Here is a 27,360-nt window from a genome sequence, read left to right as displayed (position 1 = left end):
TCTTGTACATACGCCATCACGTCGCTAGCATCCAAACAATTCTACCATACCTTAACCAACTAGTGAAAAACGGAACAAAACTTTAGCACACACCCAGTGACTAATCACCTTGTCCAGGGGTGTTCCAACGTGGTTTACCAGTAGGCCTTGTGGACATAAAGTAGGCCACACATTTGACAAGAGACAGCACGGAATGACGTTAAACTAAGCTAATCTACAGGTTACTAGTGCTAGTGCAATTGCATGAGCATTTTGCACAATATTTGTACTCCAATGCTACGTAAAGCAGGCTTCTTCAGAAACCCGTAGCCTGCTACATTGAAGGGCAACTGTAACAAATCCTGACCAACACCAAAAGATGGCTCTGGAAGCCACTACGGCCCACGCAGCAGATTACTGCGTGGACCGTGGTGGCTTCCAGATCAACCCTTCGGTGGACCATTCATACACATGTATTCCGAGGATGTTTTGAAGACACTGGAGTCCCATGGCACTAGATTCCTTTGAAGACTAAGTTGGTATGGGGGGGCCCAAAGGGGGCCCCCCCATAGATCTTGTCAGTCATCTAACACCTGTTAAGAAAAACACACACACATCACAAGATACAAATCAGCAAAGCTAGGTTAACAAACAGCGGTGACATGCATGTCAAGGTGCAAAGAGCAGGGATACTGATGGCTTGTGTCTGAGGAGACCGCCCAAAAACGTCAACAATTAATAAAGGAAAATAACTTTTACTCACTGCGGTGGTCTGTTTCGAAGTGCCATGTTGGTAGCAATATTTGTCTGGGCTGTTCAGTCAAATGCCCACAAAAACAAACACGCAACAACGCATACTTTCAGTTTGTATAAAGTGACAATAGTGATCTGCAATCTAGATCGGAAACTTTCAACCCTCACTAAACTCAACCTCGATTGACAAAGGCCGATGCGAAAAGTAAACCAAACCCATTGGGTTCACCTTTAATATAGGGGTGCGTGACAGGTGATCTCAATTAAGAGCTAATCAGAAAGAACACACTGATCGCCCATGAGTGAGACGTTCAAAACGAGGACGAGGATTTAACGGAATTGTTACCATTCAAATTCAAATTTCTTTATTATTGGATAGGGTATGATATCAATGATTTGGGCTTTGAGTAGGCCTATATTTCTTAAATATATTTCTTAATTTTTTTCACCCCTTCGCCTTTTGAATATGAAATCTATAATCTCAGCCTCTCTATAATTTGCCCAACACATATTTTATTGTTCAAATAAAATCCCATCCTTATTTTGCCATTCATATTGAATCTTTACTGTCTTTCATTGTACAACACAATCATCTAATAATTATTCATAACGCTCTTCCATCTCAGCATGACTTTCTGTCCCTTATTCTGGGCAGCAGACGTGTTGTTGGCCGGACACTGATCTCCTCTGTGGGTTGTGTTCAACAGCGGGACGGCCAGCGGGTGTGGAGGGACGCGGAGCACCCCCACTTCCCCTTCCACGACGCCTTCTGACACCCTGCGTCTGAAACAGGGCCGACACCCTGCGTCTGACACAGGGCCGACACCCTGCGTCTGAAACGGGGCTGACACCCTGCGTCTGAAACGGGGCTGACACCCTGCGTCTGAAACGGGGCTGACACCCTGCGTCTGAAACGGGGCTCCACGCAAGCGCATTGATTTGAGCCCAAATTTAAAAATAAAGTTCTTTGAACTGAATATTATGCAACTCTGCAATTGTGTTCCGTGTCCCCTTTCAGCCATTACATAAACCGTAATGTAGTGTTCAAGGCGTCTTTGAAGTACAAGACGTGCGTCAAACCGTTGACGTCTGCGGTCTGTTTAGACACTGGGGGACAGAATGCAAGACAATGACTTCATGGCCAACTTGTCTGCAATACTTCTACAGAAACTGATTTGAAACTAAATAAATCACTTTACTGATCCCTGATGAAATGTATTAGTTGCTCAGCTGAAGCCAGAAACGAAGTTAATAGAACAAACTCAAGCAATTTTAAAAAAGACAACCAATATAAGGTGATGAAATATGCTCGTATATTAAGTATGTAAATTTAACCGATTCCTTCAAGTGACGGTTTACTGCAGGCGAATGTAATAAATGAGAAGCTATTTTGAAAGATTAGTGAACGCAGAGTTTCTCCAGAAGGTTTGAGTATGACGATAGGGCAGAGGCACAAGAGGCCCACGACCACCGGCAGAACCACACACTACACAGGCCGAGATACATGAAATAAACAAAGCCATTCCAAACAATTCCATTTTGTGAGATTTTATTTTTCAACAACATAACCTTGACAAACTCGTAATACATTATGCTACTTTTTTTTTATTTAAAAAAAGAGGAAGTTTAGCAATATGGTTTTATTTATCTTTTTTTTTTTGTACTTATAGTCTAGCATAGAATTCAGTCGCTAAAGCCAATCATGTAGGATTGTGATATACTGAGAATGAGGCAACCCCCCCCCCCCCCCCCCCCTCCCCGTGTTCGACAGCCAATCACCATCCAGTATCACCCGCCCTGTCCCCCACCCATATATAAGCCAGAGCAAACCAAGGGGCGACATGCTTTCTCCACCCGAGGGAAATCATACAAAAAAGAACACATGAAAGCACAAAGTCCTAAAAATGTGGAATCTGGTGAGAATTTGTACAGGTGTGATTCCAGTACAGGCCACCGGGTGGCGGTGTGGCGCCTATGCGTACAGGTCATCGTCATTGTCCTCGTTGAAGACGGGGCCGGTGCCGGTGCCTCCGGAGCCCTGGCTGGGCCCCGTGCCCCCTGTGGTGCCGGTGGGAAACCTGGGAGAGGGGAGGGGAGACCGTTACTGACGCCACGACCACCTGGGCGCGTGGGAGCGCGGCGTAGACAGCGCCCCCGCCTTAAGGGAGGGACGGGGACGTAGAGACGGCGCCCTACCTGAAGCTGCCGAAGCCACGGCTCTGCTGCAGCGTCTGGGCGAACATCTCATATTTGCGGATGTCGTTGTCACTGACGGAGCGGCGGGCGAAGCGCATGGCCTCCTCGAAGTGGTCCTTCCTGATCTCAGGGACCGGGTCGTCCTCCTCCACCTCCTGGAGCAGAGAGAGAGCTTCACAGTCTACAGCCGCCCCCCCCCCACCGGGGTCACCATGTTACAGTCTACAGCCGCCCCCCCCCCACCGGGGTCACCATGTTACAGTCTACAGCCCCCCCCCCACCGGGGTCACCATGTTACAGTCTACAGCCGCCCCCCCCCCACCCCCCCACAGGAGCATGCTGCTGAACTACAGCTCCAGCTCCGCGTTAGGGCTGATCCAGGATGTAAACAATTATCATGTGTGGTCACAGATTGAGCCAAGATTCACCATCAGCGGCAATCATTTACCTTTTCACTGAAGATAAATCTATCATGATGTGACAATTACTGTGGTCAGTACCAAGCACACATCGCTGTGGTCAGTACCAAGCACACATCACTGTGGTCAGTACCAAGCACACATCACTGTGGTCAGTACCAAGCACACATCGCTGTGGTCAGTACCAAGCACACATCACTGTGGTCAGTACCAAGCACACATCACTGTGGTCAGTACCAAGCACACATCGCTGTGGTCAGTACCAAGCACACATCGCTGTGGTACAATATGTACACATATACAGGATAAGGGGGGGGGTTCAGTATTACTGGAATCACTGTGGAGCCCAGCCTTTACTGCCCCTAGCAGACGGGTCTGTCTGTACTGACCACAGCAGACGGGTCCGTCTGTACTGACCACAGCAGACGGGTCTGTCTGTCTGTCCTGCCCCTAGCGGACGGGTCTGTCTGTACTGACCATGGCGGAGGGGTTCGTCTGCCTCTCGCGCTCCCTGCGGATCTCGTTCTCGATGCTCTCCCTGATGGCCAGTTTGCACGCCCGCTGGCAGATCTCTGTGAGGTCGGCGCCGGAGAAGCCGTTGGTCATCTTGGCCAGGAAGTCCAGGTCCACGTCCTGTTGAGGAGGAGCCACACAAAGCATTGAGATGACTTCCCAAGGACCCTTGGTATAACGCAGGGGTTTCACTGACTTCCTCAAGCGTCGAGGAACACCACGATATATATATATGTAACATTGGATCTTTTAAAAGTTACACTGTCACGGGCTTACTCATGTAACATCCCACTGCCCCTTCTGGGATGAACGGCCATCTTAACCCAGCAGCCAGCGTTGGTGTGACCTGGCCTGCGTCCATACGGACGCAGGCCAGGTCACACCAACGCTGGCTGCTGGGTTAAGATGGCCGCGTCCTCCACCCGCGTCCTCCACCCACCTTGCTGATGGGGCTCTTGCGCAGGTTGGCCTTCAGGATGTTGATCCTGCTCTTCTCGTCGGGCAGGGGGATGTAGATCAGCTGGTCCAGGCGACCGGGTCTCAGGATGGCCGGGTCGATGATGTCCGGTCTGTTGGTGGCGCCGATGATGAAGACGTTCTTCTTGCTGGACATGCCGTCCATCTCCGTCAGGATCTGGTTGATGACGCGGTCGGCGGCTCCGCCCCCGTCCCCGGCGTTGCCGCCGCGGGCCTTGGCTATGGAGTCCAGCTCGTCGAAGAACAGCACGCAGGGGGCGGCCTGGCGAGCCTACGAAGAGAGAGACGGAGACCCAAGGGTGTGAGACCTCGCCCGTGTCCCAAACGGGCTGGAACCGGGTCCGACCGCGGTCCGGTCTGAGCAGTGTTGGGAACGTTACTTTAAAAAAAGTAATTACCGGTAGTTATAGTTACTCACTACTTGTTCAAAAAAGTAACTGAATTACTCTATAATAAAAGTAACTAGTTACCAGGGAAAGTAACTATTAACGTTACTGTAAAAAAGGAAAGTTGCTATGTGTCAAAGAATTTGGATTTTTCTAAGCAGTGTTCACTTGGCCTTAATGTGTTGAAGGTTGAACTGCCCATCAAGGCCCTGATATACTTCCAACTGAATTTTAATTTGCTTGGTTGCAAAGGCTGTGGAACATCTGCCGAATGCTACAGAAAATGCCAACTTTTCATCGGATTGCTCCGGACTCGCCATTTCTGCTGCTTCATCGAATCTGTTTGGTGTGTGCGTGTGCGCGTGCGGCGCGCGTGTCCTGGCTTGTGTGTAAAAACACTGGCTCCGATTGGCTACCGTGAAACATGACTCTGCCTTAGCCAATCATAATCGCTAATCTCGTTGTTAACCCACCCGGTCTCCTCACTAGCAGTTTGTGTTTGGAGCCAGGGGTGCGTTCGGATTACGCAGTTTATTCAATCAATTCATAGTAACGCACCGCATTTAACGTACAGTAACGGTAACGGCGTTGTAACGACGGAAACGGTAATTAGTTTGATTACAGTTACTGAAAAAATAACGTCGTTATTTTAAATAGCGTTATAACAAACTGTCTGAGTGGAGGTTCCTCAGGTCCTACCTTGTCGAAGATCTCCCTGACGTTGGCCTCGGACTCTCCGAACCACATGGTGAGCAGCTCGGGCCCCTTGATGGAGATGAAGTTGGCCTGGCACTCGTTGGCGATGGCCTTGGCCAGCAGGGTCTTACCGCAACCCGGGGGTCCGTAGAAGAGCACGCCCTTGGACGGGGTCATGCCGAACTTCAGGAACTTGTCTGGGTGCTCCACGGGGTACTAGAGCACAAGGAGAGGAGGAGAGATGAGCTGTACTGCGTTATAGTCTCACCGTTAACCTGGGGCAGCACCAGGGTCCAGATGAACAAACCATCGCTAGGCAGGTGAGTTTACCACTGGCCTAGCGTGTAAAAAGAGAATACATAAATACATTCCAACGGTTCATTTTAGACCGTGTCTAGATCAACGGTCTCTCAACATTTGATTGTTTTTACTCTTTATATTATAGAAGGGTGGCTCCGACGTTTAGCCTTTGGATCAAAGAGGTTCCTCTAGCTCTGAGGACCTCCCCCTGGTTCTCCAGTAAGGAGGTTCTCAGAGGACCTCCTCCTGGTTCTCCAGTAAGGAGGTTCTCAGAGGACCTCCTCCTGGTTCTGCAGTAAGGAGGTTCTCAGAGGACCTCCTCCTGGTTCTGCAGTAAGGAGGTTCTCAGAGGACCTCCTCCTGGTTCTGCAGTAAGGAGGTTCTCAGAGGACCTCCTCCTGGTTCTGCAGTAAGGAGGTTCTCAGAGGACCTCCTCCTGGTTCTGCAGTAAGGAGGTTCTCAGAGGACCTCCTCCTGGTTCTGCAGTAAGGAGGTTCTCAGAGGACCTCCTCCTGGTTCTGCAGTAAGGAGGTTCTCAGAGGACCTCCTCCTGGTTCTGCAGTAAGGAGGTTCTCAGAGGACCTCCTCCTGGTTCTGCAGTAAGGAGGTTCTCAGAGGACCTCCTCCTGGTTCTGCAGTAAGGAGGTTCTCAGAGGACCTCCTCCTGGTTCTACAGTAAGGAGGTTCTCAGAGGACCTCCTCCTGGTTCTGCAGTAAGGAGGTTCTCAGAGGACCTCCTCCTGGTTCTGCAGTAAGGAGGTTCTCAGAGGACCTCCTCCTGGTTCTGCAGTAAGGAGGTTCTCAGAGGACCTCCTCCTGGTTCTGCAGTAAGGAGGTTCTCAGAGGACCTCCTCCTGGTTCTGCAGTAAGGAGGTTCTCAGAGGACCTCCTCCTGGTTCTGCAGTAAGGAGGTTCTCCGAGGACCTCCTCCTGGTTCTGCAGTAAGGAGGTTCTCCGAGGACCTCCTCCTGGTTCTGCAGTAAGGAGGTTCTCAGAGGACCTCCTCCTGGTTCTCCAGTAAGGAGGTTCTCCGAGGACCTCCTCCTGGTTCTGTGGTAAGGAGGTTCTACAGTAAGGAGGTTCTCCGAGGACCTCCTCCTGGTTCTCCAGTAAGGAGGTTCTCCGAGGACCTCCTCCTGGTTCTGCAGTAAGGAGGTTCTACAGTAAGGAGATTTTCCGAGGACCTCCTCCTGGTTCTCCAGTCCTACCTGCACCAGCTCCTGCAGCTCCCTCTTGACGTCGTCCAGTCCTCCAATGTCCTCCCAGCTGATGTTGGGGACCTCCACCACCGTCTCTCTGAGTGCGGAGGGGTTGCTCTGGCTGAGGGCCCACTGCAGCCACAGGTCACAGTGTCAGAACAACAGGAGAACAGGAGCGGGGGAACGGCCACACATCACTAGACTGGTTAGCCCCCGCCCATTCTGACAGGGTTCGAGTTCCCCGCTTAATGCTTGACTGCCGATTGAAATGAGCTAGTAGTTAAATCTAGAACAGCTCATCTCCTCTAGGAATTAGTTTACGATCCCTGACGAATACAATTAATAAACTAAACTAAGTCATCCATTAAACAGCTCAAGTAACAAAACACTTATTTAGGTTCCAACACTGATCATCATATAATAAATACAACTGAGGGCAACACAAATATACTACAGGATGACCTTTGATCCCAGAGGTCTGCGGGGTCCCTACCTTGAAGTCGTCCATGGTGACGGCCAGAGAGTTCATGACCTCGGCGTCGATGGTCTCGTCCTCCAGGTCGATGAGGTCCATCTTCTTCCTGATGGCCTGCAGGGCGGCCTCTGAGCACAGCGCGGCGAGGTCAGCGCCCACGTGCCCGTGGGTCTCGTTGGCCACCTGGACAACCAATCACAGGCGGGCGTCAGGACGGAACCAAGGCACGCAGGAAGAGGGTCTAGCTGCTAGCGGGCCGACCTGGAGCCAGTACGCCTTGTAGAGGCACGGGTTCGAGTCCCATCTGTGGTCCTATGCTACACGGCATTCCTCTGTTCCTCAACCCACCCACTGTCCGGTCGTTAAGGCACGAAAAGCTCATAAAAACAACCAATATGCAGTCCAAATAAATACATCATAAATCAAAGAACACATTTGTAGTTGCAAACGATCATGTAAGCGATGCCACCTAATCCTCACACCATTAACCTGATTAATTTCACTGAATTTTAGATTAGCAAAATGGCAGCCAACCCGTGTTCTTAAATACAATTGACTGAGTGACGTCGTCTGTAGCCAATCATCTAACCGGAACGACCTCACCACAGAACAGACTACACCAAAACTATTGCTGTCCGTGTTCAACAGAATACAGATTTGCCGTTGTACAATGTCACATTATGAAACCAATTCATCCAAATCACTGAATGAAGCTAAAAAGAGACACCTTTCCCCAAATACATCAAAAATAAGAGGAACTATTTGTGTCCAGCGCACCCCTTCCGCTCAAGGTACATGCACCTCGTTTCAAGATCAGATGACGGCGGTTTCCCATCAGCGATCAATACACTCAATAATGCAGGAGCAGCACAGACCTGCTCCAGGTCCACGTCGTCGGCCAGCTTCATGTTCTTGGTGTGGATCTGAAGGATCTCCAGCCTGCCGGTGGAGTCAGGGATGCCGATGTCCACCTCCCTGTCGAATCGCCCTAAAGGAGCAGGAGAAAGCAGTCAACGCCCAGCCAGCCTCTACTGCAGAACCATGGCTCATCCAGTCACCAACACCAAGAACCATGGCTCATCCAGTCACCAACACCGAGGGGAGCTATGTGCCGTCTGGAAGGTTATCTCTGCAGTGAGGGACCCTTTGATGCACAGGAGACCCGTCACTGAACCCACTACGGGCGGTTGGACAACTTCAAAGCCTTATAGATCTGTAGTTCTCCAACGCTTCTCCGAGAGCAGCAGAGATCAAACACACACGTCGGGTCATCAGAGGTGTGCAGTCTGGTTCTATAAACACACCATTAGACGTGGAGTCCACCTCCTACATCTCATATCCAAGGGCCCACTCACCGAATCTCCTCAGGGCGGGGTCAATGCTGTTGGGTCTGTTGGTGGCTGCCATGACGATGACGTGGGCCCTCTGCTTCAGGCCGTCCATGAGGGTCAGCAGCTGGGACACGATGCGCCGCTCCACCTCGCCGTGGGTCTACACAGGAACACACCGTCAGCCACACACAACACAGGAACACACCGTCAGCCACACACAACACAGGAACACAGTCAGCCACACACAACACAGGAACACAGTCAGCCACACACAACACAGGAACACACAGTCAGCCACACAACACAGGAACACAGTCAGCCACACACAACACAGGAGCACACAGTCAGCCACACACAACGCACACAGTCAGCCACACACACAACGCAGGAACACAGTCAGCCACACACAACACAGGAACACAGTCAGCCACACACAACGCAGGAACACACCGTCAGACACACAACACAGGAACGCACCGTCAGCCACAAACAACGCACACAGTCAGCCACACACAACGCACACAGTCAGCCACACACAACACAGGAACCCACAGTCAGCCACACAAAACGCAGGGCAGGAGCTATGGGAAGACTGGTCCCCGTAACTAAGGACTGGGAGCTATGGGAAGACTGGTCCACGTAACTAAGGACTGGGAGCTATGGGAAGACTGGTCCACGTAACTAAGGACTGGGAGCTATGGGAAGACTGGTCCCCATAACTAAGGACTGGGAGCTATGGGAAGACTGGTCCCCATAACTAAGGACTGGGAGCTATGGGAAGACTGGTCCACGTAACTAAGGACTGGGAGCTATGGGAAGACTGGTCCCCATAACTAAGGACTGGGAGCTATGGGAAGACTGGTCCACGTAACTAAGGACTGGGAGCTATGGGAAGACTGGTCCCCATAACTAAGGACTGGGAGCTATGGGAAGACTGGTCCACGTAACTAATGACTGGGAGCTATGGGAAGACTGGTCCACGTAACGTGATCCTGACTCAGGACTGGGAGCTATTTAAAGACGTATTGGCACCATTATCGTTGATAAATATCTAAATATAGATATGAATTAAAATACCCTTCCTTGTCTAACTGCGGTTCATTACATTTTTAAGACATTACTTGCCCTCCCTCGGTTTGGAATTTAAAAAAGGGGTTCCATGTTTACATCGAGCATCCCTCCGAGACGAGACAACACCGTCCTCAGATAAACCACATCCCCGAGTATGGCCCGGCTCCATTCCAATACATAATGCAGCGGCCGGTGGCTTCTGGTTGCGTTTCATCACCTTCTCTCTCTTGGGGGCGATGGCGTCGAGCTCATCAATAAAGATGATGGCCGGAGCGTTCTTCTCCGCCTCCTCGAAGGCCTTCCTCAGGTTACTCTCACTCTCTCCCGCCAGCTTGCTCATGATCTCAGGGCCTGGAAGAAACACGCGAGGGCGTCAACACCTGGGACGTCTCAGAGCCATCAGGCCAGTTTAGGTAGACGATTGTAATCAGAGTTTAAATCTCATGATGTAATCAAAATACTGTTGGGAGGTACATTACTGCCCACTGCTAAACTGGAATGAGGAGGACATCTGTACGACGCTAAAGATCAGTCAGCACTGGGGGACGGGGAGCGATGTGACGCACCGTTGATGAGGAAGAAGAAGGCTCCCGTCTCATTGGCCACGGCTCTGGCGATCAGAGTCTTTCCTGTTCCTGGGGGTCCGTACAGCAGGATGCCACGGGGGGGCTGCGAGAGAGAGGATCAGTCATATACAGGCAGCTGCCCTGCAGAAAGCTAGTTCATTTACCCAAGAAATGGTTAAAGACGGAAAACTATCGTTCCTAAATCAACGTTTAACAATCCAACAATATAACCTCTTTATAGATCACAAGTAAGTTGGACTATGTTATGGTTCACTGGTGAGGTACGATAATGTTACGGTTCACTAGTGAGGTACGATAATGTTACGGTTCACTGGTGAGGTACGATAATGTTACGGTTCACTGGTGAGGTACGATAATGTTACGGTTCACTAGTGAGGTACGATAATGTTACGGTTCACTAGTGAGGTATGATAATGTTACGGTTCACTAGTGAGGTACGATAATGTTAGGGTTCACTGGTGAGGGACGATAATGTTACGGTTCACTGGTGAGGTACGATAATGTTACGGTTCACTGGTGAGGTACGATAATGTTACGGTTCACTAGTGAGGTACGATAATGTTACGGTTCACTGGTGAGGTACGATAATGTTACGGTTCACTAGTGAGGTATGATAATGTTACGGTTCACTAGTGAGGTATGATAATGTTACGGTTCACTAGTGAGGTATGATAATGTTACGGTTCACTAGTGAGGTATGATAATGTTACGGTTCACTATTGACGTGTGGTCCTAAAATGGCTGGGCGATTAATCGAATTTTGAACGCAATTTTTCTTTTATAGAAATTGCCGAACAGTTGGATACAAATCTGGACATTATTTTCTATTTGACCATTTTGTGTATTTTTTTAAGCGGAAAGGCAAAGTTCTCATTTACAAAGTGGTTTCTTTGGAGAGAAATTATGAATAAATGAATCATGTTTTCAAACTCAAAATAATCGAGATTTCAATAATGAACAAAATAATTGTGATGATTTTTTCCACAATGGAGCAGCCCTAGCGCCTAATCCTCCCAGAAGGTCACCTTGACTCCTATGGCCTTGAACAGGGCAGGGTGCCTCAGAGGAAGCTCCACCATCTCCTTGATCTGAGCCAGCTGCTTCCTCACTCCTCCGATGTCATCGTAGCCGACCTCGTTCAGGGAGTCCTCCTCGTCCTAGAGGAGCACAAGGAGGTAGATCTGAGTTCCCGGGCTCTCGTGTGTGAAGAGTTTCCTCCACTGTTAGACCTGATCAGGACACCCACCTCTCTCCTGATGGGCTCGCCCTCGTAGTGGATGACCGTATCCGGGGCAACGATGCAGTAGGGAGAGGGGTCCGTCTCCACCACCTTGAACTCGACCGCACGCATGCCTCCTCTCACCAGGAAGATGTCCCCTGTTCGTGGAGGCAGCAATTCAAGTTTAGGCTCGGTGCCGTGGGCTAAATTACGGCTTTGCTGCTGAACAAAGACAGAAACTGGATATTCCACCGGTACGCACCCTTGCGGATGGGCCTGTAGGCCTCCAGGAAGTACGGCTTCAGGTAGACCTCAAACAGGTTCCCAGTGATCCCCTCTACGGTGTCGTCGATGGGAAGAACATGGATCCTCTTTCCGTACTTGACATCGGGACACGGCTGGATGCTGCAGAGAGGAGTCCGCTCGGGTTAATAAACACATCCAGTTGGTGGCAGGGTAACTGAAGGCACAGGGCACCCATGGCGGCACCGCAGCGGTGCGTGGGTGAGCGTGGGCCTACCCGATGACGTCGCCCAGGCGGACCCGCAGGTTGTTGCGGACCACCCTGTTCATGCGGATCTTCTCATCGGAGCAGGTGTCGTCGGACAGGACGATGCACACCGTCTCCCTCCTCTTCTTTCCCTTCATCAACACTGTGTCTCCACGGAACAGCTGCAGTTCGTCCATCTTGGTCTTCATGGTAAAAAAATAAATAATAAACCAATTAACACAAGCTTGATTAAGATTCTAACTTCACACAACATCAGGACGGATAGTGTCTTGTTTGTAAGGGGTAAACACCAGTCTGTAATACAGAACTATTTTAATAGCAGGAGAGCTGTACCTGAGACAGGGAGACCACACTGTTGTCCTCATTAATGGACTCATCGACCATAAGCCTGTTAGGCCTGTGTTTCTGTTTGAGGATCGCAGTGGACAGATCATCATTTTTGGAGCTGTTGATATATGATAGAAACCAGTTAGACGTCAACAAGGAAGAGTACCGGAGGCACACATTGCATGTTGCGTTCCCCAGGGGAGGGGAAACGAAAAAGAAACGAAACCTAAAATGATTTGTTGAAGTAAGCAAAGAGCGATTAAAAGATAACAAAAAAAATACGAGGAGGCTGAAACCATTTTGTAAAAATTCTAAAACAATAAAACCGACATCTGTGTATAAATGACATACGATGCGTAATTAATAGTCACAACCAGGGGACAACATCGGTGCTCGCTGCGTCTCACCAGCTTGCGCTAGCTTGGTGCTAATGCTAGCACCAGCTCGAGGCTAACGGAGCCCAGATGACACAGCAAAAGGATATTTCCAAACTTTTACTCCGCAAGCCCCTTAATTCAAATTAAAACACGAAGTTCCGCTTCCCGAGCTACAGAACTGTGCGCCCACGACCCGTGAGGAGGTCTGACCCTAACCGGAGGACCGGGGATGAAACAAGGCTTTATAATGTCAGTCACAGGGTCGATGTGGACGCACTGGTTGTCTAGCATGTTAGGCTAACGCTATGCTAGCATCTCTGACAGCTCCGCGTGACGGCGGCTCGCGTACTGCTGCCGCAGCGGGTTCCCAACCGCCACTAACCGGTCATGGTTAAGGTGCATCACAATCTCTTAAAAATAAACACATTAAAATACATCAGTAGCTCTAAGCGCCAGGCAGCAGTAAGCCGCTGGACGGCCTCGGCCTAGCTAGGCTAGGCTAGGCTATCAGCAGCAGATGACTGCGCTTTGTCAGCAGGCGACGCTAGCATCGTTAGCTTCAGCCAACTGGCTGAATGACAACACACTTCTGACTGAATCTGCTCAATTGTTCAATGTTTCTTTTTCAGTGAGCGGTGTTGCACCGCCGTCCCGTCCCGTCCCCCACGGAGGATGGAACGGACGGCTCTCCTGGAGCTTTAGCCCCCGGAGCTAAAGTAGCTAACGCCGTCAGTATTGTGATGAGCAGCCGTTCTCCGGCGCTAAAGTGACTCATCTGCTCAGAAACCACGGTGAACGTTCATCTGTGGAGGAAGGGGTTCTTACTCGCTCCCCGAGGCCATGGTTGTCCCCTGGATTGGTTCGTATAAATAAAGGAAATGTAGCTTTGTATCTGGCTTTCTCTCTCGGCGTTTTCGGGATTTCGACTCGACAGTTCAGACGCTTCGCATTTCTTTATGGTTATACGACGGCCTGCCTCAATGCTGGATCCTGATTGGTCGAACCAATCGTGGCCAGGAAGTCTGTACACGCCCACCAACTCCGGTGACCAATCAGAGAACTGTTTGCTCGAGGTTTGGACCAACTGCGACGTCAAATCTATTTACCCATTGGCCCTTTAAAACCCGTCATCATACGTCGTTCTTCCAATTGAGCGACACCGCGTTGATAAGGCAACATAGTTTAACATGCGACACTGTTACGTCTCATCGGACCAGATCATAATGTAAAAGATAATTATGTTGTTTATGAAATAATATTTCAGAACAGAGTCAAAAAACACATAACACTGATGATTAATTGGGTTTATGTTGTGTCAAGGTTTTAATCAAATTAAATCATTACCTGTAATTGCACATTACATATTCCTTGATTGGATAATAGTTCTCTCCCTCTGATTTAAATCCTTATTGGTAAAGTGCATTCATTCATTATTTTTTTTACATGACAAAGTTAGCAACAACTTAAATGTAACATGTTCTGATCAGGCCAGTGCATGCATGTAAACGGTGGATTGAAAAAGGTTTCAGTCCAAAATGTCCGTATTGTAATTCTGTGCTACGTCTGTGTCAGACTCTGTACTCGGCTGCGGAGAACGCTAGGATCCAGCGAAGGACTTGATCTGGGCTCTTGTAGGTACAACGGAAGAGTCCTGCAACGCAAGACATTTAGGGATAGATTAATTATTCATAACCAACACTCATTACCATTACCTTGCATGTACATATACAACTCTGTTTACTAAACTACTGAACCAGATGATCATGCATGACATTTTTTCCCCCTCAAACATAAATCCCAAACGTCTCTTGTGACCAAATGCTCAGTATGTGTGGCCGGTGTTGAATATTATTTTGTGCATATTTTCCAAAGACTTGATATGGAACATATCAACAGGGCGCAGGGGTCCAGAAGATGTTCTCGAAAGCTCCATCTGGTCGATCATAAAGGACAACAAAATTACAAAGTTGAATGACACCAACATTTACCCTGATAGAGTGGTTTGTTCTATTGGCTCCTTATCCTCGCTGAGAGAGTGATACATGTGTTTGGAAAACGCTCCTATTTAAAAATATTATACAAATATAATAAATAAATCCAAAACCTTTACGACTATCTTTTTACCCTTATCGCATTTTGTTGATCTCCTCGGCAGAAGTTCTGCTTAAACAGTGTTTTATATACCTTTTCCTTTAATCAATAGAAATAAACATTTACAGATATATATGCACGCGAAAACAATCTTTCCCCTCCGTTTTCCTTTGATGCGTCTCAGGAATATCTCTGTAAAGAGATCGCGAAAACGCCTCATGCTGTAGAAACACTGTAATAAATGTTAAAGGCGCTGGTTCTCCACCAAAAAAAAGTGGAGCGCATCAAGCCTGCGTCTATCCAGCGGCTGTATTCAAACGTTCAGACGAGGAGGAGATTGCAGTTGTTAACCCTTTTTAATGTACAAGTTAGTAATTCAATTTACCGAGGGGCTGTATTTAAAGCTAGAATAATAACACAAATAATAATTTTAAAAAGAAATCAACGCAACTCAAACGCCGCCCAGCTGGTGGGGTGGGCGATGACGTCATCGTTTGCGTTTCAGGTGTCCACACAAATCCTAACAAAAGTGCGTTTTCGGGGCACCGGATCCGCCGGCCCAAACACACAAGACTGAGGCGGTTTCACCCAAAAGAACGTTTCCGCGTGGACGGTGTCTTACTCTGCAGGTGATTCAGCAGCCAGGCTCCTCTCCCAGCAGGAGGCCGCCTCCCGACGTCTGTCCAGCCTCCAGAGCACCTCCCCCAGCCACAGCCCTGCGCCGACACCCCCTGGGGAGACAGCGAGCGGGGGCACAGATAGACAGCAGACGCAAGGCGAGTTTCAGATCAAGCATGCGTTGAGTTGCCTCACATGACATAATGCATTCTGGGATCAAATTGGCAGAAATGCTGGTGATAACTTCCCTAAGCGACATGTCACATGACTTTAAAAACTCGCGGGAGATCCCTCCGTCTGCATTTCTGTGCATAAGGTCTCAAATAAATGCGGACATAAGACACTCCCCTCATCATATCAAACCGTTGCCCTGGTTGGTTGGAATTACCACATGGAATTTCCCACGTGAGATATTACGTAACTCCTTTCAAAGAGGCGTGTCCTCTCCAAACTATGCTTGTTCAAACAACGAGAAGTGCACCTGTGTCCGGCTTGACGTGTTTCTGACTCGTTCCGGCGGATGTTCTCAAGTCTCGTTCATGCATGTGCGCAAATGTAGACGATCTGTAACACGCCTACGCTCTCAGTTAGAGCAGGTAGTGAGTGTGGAGAGTGTCTGTGGAGGAGGGCTGGTTTAAGAAGCCTCACCTGGCCTGAGTCTGACTGATTGGACCATGGGGTTGGGGGAGGCTTCACACCTGTTGTTCATTGAGTGATCGATGTGCAACAGGTTCAACCAGCGGTCTCCTGCTATCTCTGTGGAGACGGCTGGTTTAACCTGTCAAACAGTGATCACTCAATGAACAACAGGTGTGCAGAGTCCAATCGGTCGGACTGGGAAGTTATTTGCAGGTAGAACTAGTGTACGGACCAGATGAAAACTAGCCTCTTAGGCTAACTCTGGCTCACTTACATTTTGAATGTTGATTAGTGTGCAATGTCCCTGAACTAAACCAATACAATAAATAAAACCAGTGTGAACCCAGTGTACATACCAGCTAAATCCAGTGTGTATACCCGATTACACCAGTGTGAACCAGGTGAAACCAGTGTGCGTACCAGGTTTAACCAGAGTGTGAACCAGGTGAGCCCAGTGTGCGTACCAGGTGAGACCAGTGTGAACCATGTGAGCCCAGTGTGCGTACCAGGTGAGACCAGTGTGAACCATGTGAACCCAGTGTGCGTACCAGGTGCGACCAGTGTGAACTCAGTGTGCGTACCAGGTGAGACCAGTGTGAACCATGTGAACCCAGTGTGCGTACCAGGTGAGACCAGCGCGCTGAGCTGCAGGTCCCTGAGGGCCTCTCTGAGCTGGTCCCTCTGGGTGAAGCAGACTCCGCGGCCGGCCAGCGAGAGCCCCTTCAGCGTCTGGAGGGAGCGAAGTCCAGCCCCGGGCCGCCCGGAGAGGTCTCCGGAGGGGTCTCCGGAGGGGGGCGGGGGCGGGGGCCCTGTGGGGGACACAGACCTCATGAGCCATGGGGAGAACCAGGTCCCCTTTGAACGGAGCGTGACCAAACACAAGACAACCAACGCCAAGTAAAGAGTTCGCTGTCACGATGAACTGATTTGACATTGTTTGATATTCATATGAATGATCGATAGAATCGTGTCCAATTTATTCGTTATTATTTCTAATTTCTCCCTTCCATCCACGAATGAAAGCAAATCTGAAGAAATAAAGAAACGCTCACCGTGGGTTTTAAAGCACACCTTCCCCGTTAGGTTGATACACCTGCAACACAGACACACCTTCATCATCATCATCATCATCATGACATCACTCTCACGCTGCGCCGACCCCTCAGTCAGACCCCGAAGGACCCCTGGACCCCCCAGGACCCCCCAGACCCACCAGACCCACCAGGACCCCCCAGACCCACCAGGACCCCTTATAACACCAAGGACCCACCAGGACCTCCCCCAGGACCTCCCCCAGGACCCCCCAGACCCCTCAGCCAGACCCCACAGCGCCCCCCATGGAGCCCACCTGGTGTAGCAGGTCACCGCCTGCTTCCAGTCCTCCAGGGCGGCCTGGCAGTGGGCCTGGAGCAGGTGGGCCGACCCCGCCCACAGCACCACGTCCAGGGGGTCCTGGTCCCGGTCCTGGTCCCGGTCCTGGTCCCGGTCCCGGTCCTCCGAGGGGTCCCCCAGGGTGAGCCTCTGGGGCAGCAGGTCCAGGGTGGCGCTCAGGACCTCGTCGCAGAGCGCCCAGCAGTCGGGGCCCCGCCCGGCCAGGAGCAGGGCGGCGGCCGCCTCCAGGTAGAGCTCCGCCCCCCGCGGCGAGGCCTGGAGCGGGGGCGGGGCCTGGAGCGAACCCGGGGGGACCTGAGACGGGACCGCCACAGAGACCCGTGAGAGACCTCGTCCTCCAGAACGGCCTTGTGAATGGAGCCACTGCTCCGCTACGTTCAGCACGGTTTATCCTCTCACCATCCATCTCACACGGTGAATTTCTTTGTCTTTTTTTTTAGATTTACTTTAATCCGTCTGATTCAGAGGACGTTTGTGTCGAGTTTAAAAGCCAACAATAGTCAGCGTTATTATGGTAAGGTACGGCTCTGAGGTCAGCAGTCTGGGTAGGGGTTACAGACCCCCCCCCCCCCTACAGTATCCCTCTTTAGTTGGACGGGGTTAAACCTGTTTTACCGCGTGTTGAGGATCTGATTGGAGGTCGGCCAGCAGGTCCAGGTAGAGCTCCACGCCCTCAGCCACCCTGTGGGCACAACACAAGGGTCAGCCCCTCACCCCTCACCCAGGACCACCCCCTCACCCCAGGACCACCCCCTCACCCCCTCACCCAGGACCACCCCCTCACCCCAGCCCCTCACCCCCTCACCCCTCACCCAGGACCACCCCCTCACCCCAGCCCCTCACCCCCTCACCCCTCACCCCAGGCCCAGCCCCTCACCCCCTCACCCCAGGACTACCCCCTCACCAGCCCCTCACCCCAGGCCCAGCCCCTCACCCCCTCACCCCAGGACTACCCCCTCACCAGCCCCTCACCCAGGGTTCACCCCCTCACCCCCTCACCCAGGGGTCACCCCCTCACCTCCTCACCCAGGACCACCCCCTCACCACCCCCTCACCACAGGACCAGCCCCTCACCCCCTCACCCAGGACCACCCCCTCACCCCCTCACCCCCTCACCCCAGGACTACCCCCTCACCAGCCCCTCACCCAGGGTTCACCCCCTCACCAGCCCCTCACCCCCTCACCCAGGGGTCACCCCCTCACCACCTCACCCAGGACCACCCCCTCACCAGCCCCTCACCCAGGGTTCACCCCCTCACCCCTCACCACAGGACCACCCCCTCCCCCCCTCACCCAGGACCACCCCCTCACCAGCCCATCACCCCCTCACCCCAGGCCCTCGGCCCCTCACCCCAGGACCACCCCCTAACCCCAGGGTTCAGCCCCTCACCCCCTCACCCAGGGTTCAGCCCCTCACCCCCTCACCCTCCTCATAGTGAGCCCCTTTGGATCAGAGCGTCACTAAAGCCCCCCGGTGTGCGCGAGGACCCCGGTCCTCACCGCCCGTGGAGGACACAGCTCAGGGCCAGGCGGCGCTGCACGCTGGGGGCCGGGGGGGCCGACAGCAGGCTCCCCAGCGCCGGGCTGCCCAGCAGCAGGGGGGCGCTCAGCGGGGACACCTCCGCCGTCATGCTGGGGGCGGCGGGGGGCGGCAGCCTCAGGGCCTGGGGGACAGACGGACGTTGACCGAGGGCTTCTCCAACCCGGGGTCGTTGAAGCTCCTCGCCGGGTGTGTTGTGCCGTGTTCCGACGTCCATACTTCCATGAGTACACTTAAACGTACTGTAGTACACTATCCACACTCACTAAGTGCGCTAATTTTCAGATGTCAGTGTTGTTCCAAATCGAATACTCCGTGGTGCACGGACCGGAAATTACGTGGCTCCTCCCCCGCAATGAACATCCCGCTTTGAACGGTGAACTCTTTACGCCTAGCAGCTATAAAAATCAAAACTACAAAATGACTATTAATGCAGGCTATGTGGAAAATGCGCCGACATTGGCTCAGCCTGGCTCCGCCCTCTTCCGCTACGTAGCTAAGATGGCTGCCGTTGAGTACGGAGAGTGCACATCGATCCACACTTCGCGGTTTGACCGTTTTGAGTACACCCTCCGGGTCCTTTCAGTACACTTATTTTGGCCCGATCTGAATCGGAACGCCCGACGTACTCAAACTAAGGCTAGTAAGTAAGGTTAGTATGGATATTGGAACACGGAATTGGACTCCTGATATCATATAGGGTCGCAGGAGGGTCACGATCGGCCCTAAATGTTGTGTGTGGCATGACATGCCACCGGGTGTGGGTGTGATAAGCCTTACACCTAGATGTGCGCTGGATAGATCCGTCTACGAGCCCGCCCAGTGGACTGTAGCCAATGTTGCTCATCTGTCCGTCACACATCTAGGTGGACACGCCCCCCTGTGATGTCATAAGGGGGCCGATTTTCTAAACGGCTTGTAACGGCTAATCATGCTCACACCTGGTGGCATGTCATGATGGGACCTTTAATAACCAGGGGTCATTCAAGGTCCTCATTGTGTGTATTGTTCCCCTGATATCATATGGGGTCGCAGGAGGGTCATGAACGGCCCTAGATGTTATTTTAAAGGTCTCCGACGTCCTGTACATAAGAACGGGCTGAGGATTCACAGCCTTGAGTAGCCACGCGTGGGGAGTAGAGCGATGTGATGAGGAACTGTTGAATGGTGTGTGTGTGTGTGTGTGTGTGTGTGCGCGTCCCACCGTGTTGAGCAGCCGGAGACCCTCCACCAGGGCCGTTGCGTTCCCCAGCTGGCGGTAGACCTCAGTGCTGCGGTGCAGGGCGGAGACACAGTGGGGCTCCGTCTCCATGGCCCTCATGAAGCACAACAGCGCCATCTGGGGGCGGCCCTGAGCACGGCGGGGGAACAATCAACCCCCGCCTGTTAGAGGGGACACCGAGCGGGCCAGGGCACTCGCTCATACCCAGGTTGTGAATGAAATCATGGCCTGCAACATCAGAACGGTGTCCATCAAGCAAGGCCTTTGGCGCCATTTTGGGGCGGTATAGACCTCTGAAGAATAAGTCCCGCCTCCGAGGCTCCTGGTTCCATCGGTCAAATGTCTGGGAGATAACACGGGGGGTTTAGGATGATCGTACATAACAAACTCTGCAGGCGGCGAAGAAGTAAAAGCTGCTCACGGTTTGAACTACACACTCTTTCCATCCAGATTCCATCTTAGCTCAGGAGGTAGAGGAGTTGTCTTGTAACCGAAAGGTTGCTAGTTCGATCCCCAGTTCCTCCTAGCTGAGTGTACATGTGTCCCTGAGCAAGACACTTAACCCTAACTGCTCCTGACGAGCTGTCCGTCGGTGTGTCAATGTGTGTATTAATCGATGTAAGTCGCTTACGATAAGAGCGTCTGCTAAATGTCCTAATTGTAAGTAGTTCAAAACGTGAGCAGCTTTTACTTCTTCGCCACCTACAGAGTTTGTTATGTACGATCATTCTAACCACCGTGTTATCTCCCAGACATTTGACGTGGGAACCGGAGCCTCGAAGGCGGGACTTACTCTTCAGAGGTCTATCGGGCTCAGGAGGCAGAGCGGGTTGGCTCATAACCGGAAGGTTGCTAGTCTGATCCCCGGCTCCTCGAGTGTCGAGGTGTCCCTGAGCGAGGGGGACACGCTGACCCCCACCCTGACTGCTCCTGACGAGCCGGCTGTCGCCCTGTGAGGTGGACACCACCGTCGGTGTGTGAATGTGTGCTATGGCCCAAAGCTGTGGGATGCCCTGCCACTCGTGATGCACCAAAGCACAACCGTATCTACTTCAAAAACAGTCAAAAGCACTTATTTTTTCAAGCTCAGCTTTCCTTTCCGCCTCCAGATTTCTACTTGCAATGCCTCGTTTATTTCCCTGTTTTTACTTGTTTTCATCCCTACATCTGGTGTGCACTTTATGCCCTATGTAGTGTTTGCGTCCCCTCTGAGTGTTTCTATGTGTTTTTCCCTTTATACTTTGCATCCTTGTCCATCCTGTGTAAACCTCCGTCCTGTACGCTTGCTCTCTGACTGTCGCCGTCTGAGTTTATTAGGTCTATAGTGTCAGTGTCTGATTGCTTGACTATATGTACTTTTTATTGACTATGTATCTTATTTGTACAGTGCCCTTGGGTACCTTGAAAGATGCTTTTATAATAAACTATTATTATTATGAATGGGTGAATGTGAGGCAATATTGTAAAGCGCAAATCTACAACCAGCGAGGTCAATGGTCCAACTTGTCCAATACTTTGTCCCGTTGCAGTGATGTCACAGCCTAGTAGCACGTGTACGAAGCAGCACTCGTACACCTGATGGATAATAGTGAAGATGGAGGAGGTCAGGCAGGCGTCTCCCCGCGCTGACGAGGGGCAGGTGTGTGTGTCTCACCGTGTCGGCGAGGGAGAGGTGAGTGTCTCACCGTGTCGGCGAGGGGCAGGTGTGTGTCTCACCGTGTCGGCGAGGGGCAGGTGAGTGTCTCACCGTGTCGGCGAGGGGCAGGTGTGTGTCTCACCGTGTCGGCGAGGGGCAGGTGTGTGTCTCACCGTGTTGGAGAGGGAGAGGTGAGTGTCTCACCGTGTCGGAGAGGGAGAGGTGTGTGTCTCACCGTGTCGGCGAGGGGCAGGTGAGTGTCTCACGGTGTTGGAGAGGGGCAGGTGAGTGTCTCACCGTGTCGGCGAGGGGCAGGTGAGTGTCTCACCGTGTCGGCGAGGGGCAGGTGAGTGTCTCACCGTGTCGGCGAGGGGCAGGTGAGTGTCTCACCGTGTCGGCGAGGGGCAGGTGAGTGTCTCACCGTGTTGGAGAGGGGCAGGCGTGTGTCTCACGGTGTTGGAGAGGGGCAGGTGAGTGTCTCACCGTGTTGGAGAGGGAGAGGTGTGTGTCTCACCGTGTCGGAGAGAGACAGGTGTGTGTCTCACCGTGTTGGCGAGGGGCAGGTGTGTGTCTCACCGTGTTGGCGAGGGGCAGGTGTGTGTCTCACGGTGTTGGAGAGGGAGAGGTGAGTGTCTCACCGTGTCGGAGAGGGGCAGGTGAGTGTCTCACCGTGTTGGAGAGGGGCAGGTGTGTGTCTCACCGTGTCGGCGAGGCAGCGGCCCGAGAGGACGTGTGCCTGGGCCAGGACGTCCCGGGGGGCCGGGAGGGAGAAGGCTCTCTGGAGCTCCGACAGAGCGTCTGAAGGACGGCCGTCGCTCAGCCACTCGGCCCCTGGACGGAGACCCATTTATAGAAACGTTAGCCATTGATTTGTTTTAAAAATAGATCTCTCCCCAGGAACGGTTTGAGTGTAAAGTGAGTCTCACACTCCTCAAAATATAACTCTGGAAATAGTCTGGTGTCTTTCTGACTCCTGCTGTGGCTAAACTGATTGTTCAGCCCCCCCCCCCCCCTAGCTCGCCAGGCCTCCCTCAAAAGCCCCTCCCCCAAAACACGGGACTAGCTCGCTAGCATTAGCCACAGGTCTGCTAGCCTCGAGGAAGAATCAGGCGGCTTTAGAGGTAGGGAGACTCAGAGACAGAGACAGAGACAGAGACAGAGACAGACAGGTGGGCCGTCCAATCACTTCATCCTGGCTGAATGACGTGATTGGACGAGCTTGTTCCAGGCCTGTTCCAGGCCAGCCAGATGAGACTGGTTTCTAGTGTTTGTCAGAGCGTTGCATTCATTGATTGCTCTCGGATGTTTCAATTTCAAAAAATATGACAAAAAATGCTGTTAAACAACCCATGACACGCCACCAGGTGTGAGTGGGATTGGCCCTTACAAGCTGTTTTGAAAATCGGCCCTCTATGACATCACAGGTGGGCGTGTCCACCTAGATGCGTGACAGATAGATGATGCTACAGTCCACTGGGTGGGCTGGATCTATCCAGCACGCATCTAGTGGGACACGCCCACTTGTGACGTCATAAGGGGCAGATTTTCAAAACGGCTTGTAACGGCTAATCACACTCACACCTGTTGGCGTGTCATGGGACCCTTGATATAAAGAACGCCTAAAGTAGCTTATGCCCCGTCGTCGTAGGACGGCTCAGACCTCGGGCCACGACGGTGCAGACGTCCAGCAGCTCCGTCAGCCGCAGGGGGTCCGCCACCAGGCGGGGGGGCTCGTGGTCCGACGCAGACAGACTCCTCTTCCTCTCCTCCTCCTCTTCAAGAGCAGACAGTCTGTCCGACAGAGAGGAGAGCTCGCCCTGCGACACATGAAGACAGGAAACCAGCGCGTGACCAGGACACTGTCGTCAATGTGATGTTGACACTAAACGTGTTTAAACACAAACTGAGGAAGAAACTGATTTGTTTCCGTTCTGGTTGACTGCCCCTTCCTCTGTAGACTATTACAATTTGAGTCGGGCCCTCGCTAATTTCTGACCAATCCTGTCATCCCTTCCTGATTGGTTCATGGAATCTATCTTGCCTGTCAATCACAAATTAATGCAGAAGTTCTCTATGGAGGAGATGAGCAGGAAGGGGGCGGAGACCAGAGGGACAGACTTAATCTGATTTATTGTAAAGATCTTGCTCTCCTGCGCTCTCTGTCATCACATCTCTCCACTCTGACGTTCAACACGTTGCAACCAACGGCAGCCATCTTAGACACAGCCTCAGGTCCCCAACGTGTGGAGAGGAGTTCCTCAGCTTCAGCTTCAGGTCCTGTGTGTGTGTGTGTGTGTGCATGTGTGTGCGTGTGTGTGTGTGTGTGTGTGTGTGTGTGTGTGTGTGTGTGTGTGTGTGTGTGTCTGTGTGTGTGTGTGTGACTGTGTGTGTGTGTGTGTGTGTGTGTGTGTGTGTGTGTGTGTGTGTGTGTGTGTGTGTGTGTGTGTGTGTGTGTGTGTGTGTGTGTGTGTGTGTGTGTGTGTGTGTGTGTGTGTGTGTGCTCACCCTCAGCTCCTGTATGTGTGTGAGGCGGTTTGAGGACAGACACACGGCCCACTGCAGGCAGAGCAGCCGCAGCGCGCCGACCGCCAGGGGCCCGTCGGCCACGGCCCTCAGAGCAGGGCCCCAGAGAGAGGAGACCTCAGCGGAGGACTCAGAGGAGGGGTCACCGGTCCCCCCCGCGACCCCGAGAGCTGAGGGGGTCAGAACTGAGCGACATTGACTTCGTTACTAGTTAATAATTTTAGAAAACGTTTGAAATCCAAAACAACAAACTGTGACAGTGGTTTCAAATCAATTAGATTTAGTTTGTGCAGCCCTTAAACACAGGTACAGTCTCAAACAGGCCGTATATTTATACATCTATGAACCGTAGCTCCTTGAGTGAGGAGCAGGTAGGAGCACCTTGCTCCAGGACGCCCACTGAGAGACTGTGGGCGTGGGATAACACATTACCCCTAGTATATATAACTAGTATATATGCTACACGTGAACCTGCTAAGATGGTGCAATTTGATTGTGTTATCTTGCTCACATCTATTCCACACTATTCACCACTATATATATATATATATATATATATATATATTATATACTATATACTATACTATACATAGAGCCAGTGCTCACCTCTGTGCAGGCCCTCTGTGAGCAGCGCCTGGGCGCGCTCCGTCTGGGCCTGAGCGACGGAGAACACGCACGCGTTGAAGCGCACCGCCAGCTCCAGCTGAGACAGGTCCGGGGTGAGGGGCACGCCTGAGGACAGAGAGGGTGAGGAACCAAGGAGAGAAGGCAAGGAACCAAGGGCACGCCTGAGGACAGAGAGGGTGAGGAACCAAGGGGACAAGGAACCAAGGGCACGCCTGAGGACAGAGAGGGTGAGGAACCAAGGGGAGAGGACAAGGAACCAAGGGGACGCCTGAGGACAGAGAGGGTGAGGAACCAAGGGGAGAGGACAAGGAACCAAGGAGAGAGGACAAGGAACCAAGGGGAGAGGACAAGGAACCAAGGGCACGCCTGAGGAACAGAGAGGGTGAGGAACCAAGGGGAGAGGACAAGGAACCAAGGGCACGCCTGAGGAACAGAGAGGGTGAGGAACCAAGGGGAGAGGACAAGGAACCAAGGGCACGCCTGAGGACAGAGAGGGTGAGGAACCAAGGGGACAAGGAACCAAGGGGACGCCTGAGGAACAGAGGGTGAGGAACCAAGGGGACAAGGAACCAAGGGGACGCCTGAGGACAGAGAGGGTGAGGAACCAAGGAGAGAGGACAAGGAACCAAGGGGACGCCTGAGGAACAGAGAGGGTTAGGAACCAAGGGGAGAGGGCTTAGGAACCGAGGGGAGGGGACAAGGAACCGAGGGGAGAGGGCGTAGGAACTGAGGGGACTGAGGGGAGAGGACTTAGGAACCGAGGGGAGAGGGCTTAGGAACTGAGGGGACTGAGGGGAGAGGACTTAGGAACCGAGGGGAGAGGGCTTAGGAACCGAGGGGAGAGGACTTAGGAACCTAGGGGAGAGGACTTAGGAACTGAGGGGACTGAGGGGAGAGGACTTAGGAACTGAGGGGACTGAGGGGAGAGGACTTAGGAACCAAGGGGAGAGGACTGGAGGAACCTGGAGGAACATGACGAGCCCTGACAGTAACCATCAGCACCACTCAGCTGAAGCACCTTTGATCTTCAGCAGCAGTTTGTGGAAGTCAGCAGAACGCTGCGTCAGTCTGCTGGGGTCTGGGTCGCGACTGAACAGCTGCACTCCCTGTCTCTGAACCAAACAAGAAACCATAAGAACATGTTTCATACAGAAATAGTACGGTTATAGCCTCCAGTGTGGCTACAAGAAGTAGCATCATCAGCATAGGGTCATGAAGGACCACACTGACAGCTCTGAACCGCTTTAATGACGCTGAGAGACATGATGAAAGCATTGACGTTATATTAAATAATAATCATTCATCAGTGTTTCGTGATGCGTTCCGTGATTACAGAGCAGAACGTCAATCAGTCCTCCTCTTCTCAACACGTACTGGTGAGCAGAGAACATGACTAACATGTGTACTGGTGAGGAGAGCAGCTCCACTAACATTACCAACATGTATACTAGTGTGTACTGGTGAGGAGAGCAGCTCCACTAACATTACCAACATGTATACTGGTGTGTACTGGTGAGGAGTGCAGCTCCACTAACATTACCAGCATGTGTACTGGTGTGTACTGGTGAGGAGAGTCAGCTCCACTAACATTACCAGCATGTGTACTGGTGTGTACTGGTGTGTGGATTACCTTCCATTCATCCACCAGCTGGTTATTCCCCAGGACCCAAAGACCCGACAAACTGCGCTGGCTTTCTAAATCAGCCATAAAAACTGTTCCGTTACCAAACTTCTTCAGAAAAACACTTTATTGTTAGGATTGTTATTGTTATTTGAACTTTCCCTCACGACCTACGTCGACAGGAAGTACCGTGCATACAGCGCCAAGCGACTACTGCCCCCTGCTGGCAATAAGTGAACACAGTGGACTAGACTACTATACCGCCACCTGCTGGACAGTAAGGGAACACAGTGCCCTACGATACCGCCCCCAGCTGGACAATAAAGGAACATACAACAGACTACTTAGTAAAAAAAAAAAAAAAAGCAACAGTCCCTCGTTCGACTTCCACCAGATGGCGCATTTGACCAATGTAGAGGATGTTCTGGAAACTTCATTCTCAGTCCCCAGCTGTGGAACTCTGATCACACCTATTTATTGCCTCATTATTGCCTCATCATGTACACAGACACACACGATAACCCCTTTGCAGCTCATCCTATTGTAAACGATGGTGGGAGGGAGGGAGGTAGTGAACGACTGCAGATACAGAAACCCTTGAAGGCAGAGTGTATTGTGAAGGCATTCAATGATAT

At 51.8% G+C, this 27,360-nt stretch overlaps 2 protein-coding genes across 3 annotated transcripts; both read right to left on the bottom strand.

The window, feature by feature from the left end:
* Positions 1-2,370: 2,370 nt before the first annotated feature.
* vcp (valosin containing protein) lies at positions 2,371-13,795 on the bottom strand. 2 transcript variants are annotated; one of them, XM_056603128.1, is made up of 17 exons: positions 13,642-13,795; positions 12,446-12,557; positions 12,122-12,294; positions 11,864-12,006; positions 11,629-11,759; positions 11,408-11,539; positions 10,362-10,464; positions 10,013-10,146; positions 8,749-8,884; positions 8,269-8,381; positions 7,412-7,576; positions 6,928-7,050; positions 5,423-5,635; positions 4,300-4,608; positions 3,825-3,980; positions 2,929-3,083; positions 2,371-2,810 (listed from the first exon to the last, which is right to left on the bottom strand). In XM_056603128.1, the coding sequence occupies exons 1-17, from the start codon at positions 13,656-13,658 to the stop codon at positions 2,705-2,707; spliced, it is 2,421 nt and encodes an 806-aa protein (XP_056459103.1). In that variant the 5' UTR covers positions 13,659-13,795; the 3' UTR covers positions 2,371-2,704. The 2 variants fall into 2 exon arrangements, with proteins under 2 accessions (XP_056459103.1, XP_056459104.1); XM_056603129.1 differs by having other exon boundaries at positions 2,521-2,810; positions 2,929-3,080.
* Positions 13,796-14,110: 315 nt separating this feature from the next.
* Positions 14,111-26,933, bottom strand: fancg (FA complementation group G). Its single transcript, XM_056603130.1, has 14 exons — positions 26,735-26,933; positions 26,123-26,216; positions 25,084-25,209; positions 24,460-24,662; positions 23,615-23,771; positions 22,655-22,785; positions 20,301-20,447; positions 19,057-19,220; positions 18,172-18,238; positions 17,513-17,850; positions 17,217-17,257; positions 16,788-16,973; positions 15,530-15,638; positions 14,111-14,467 (listed from the first exon to the last, which is right to left on the bottom strand). Exons 1-14 carry the CDS (start codon positions 26,810-26,812, stop codon positions 14,374-14,376), a joined length of 1,935 nt encoding a protein of 644 aa, XP_056459105.1. The 5' UTR covers positions 26,813-26,933; the 3' UTR covers positions 14,111-14,373.
* Between the last annotated feature and the right edge of the window lie 427 nt (positions 26,934-27,360).

This window comes from Gadus chalcogrammus, chromosome 11 (assembly GCF_026213295.1).
Source record: "Gadus chalcogrammus isolate NIFS_2021 chromosome 11, NIFS_Gcha_1.0, whole genome shotgun sequence".
NCBI classification, from domain to species: Eukaryota; Metazoa; Chordata; class Actinopteri; order Gadiformes; family Gadidae; genus Gadus; species Gadus chalcogrammus.
Note: the sequence above shows the minus strand (reverse complement) of the source record. Positions and strands in the feature narration are given on the sequence as shown.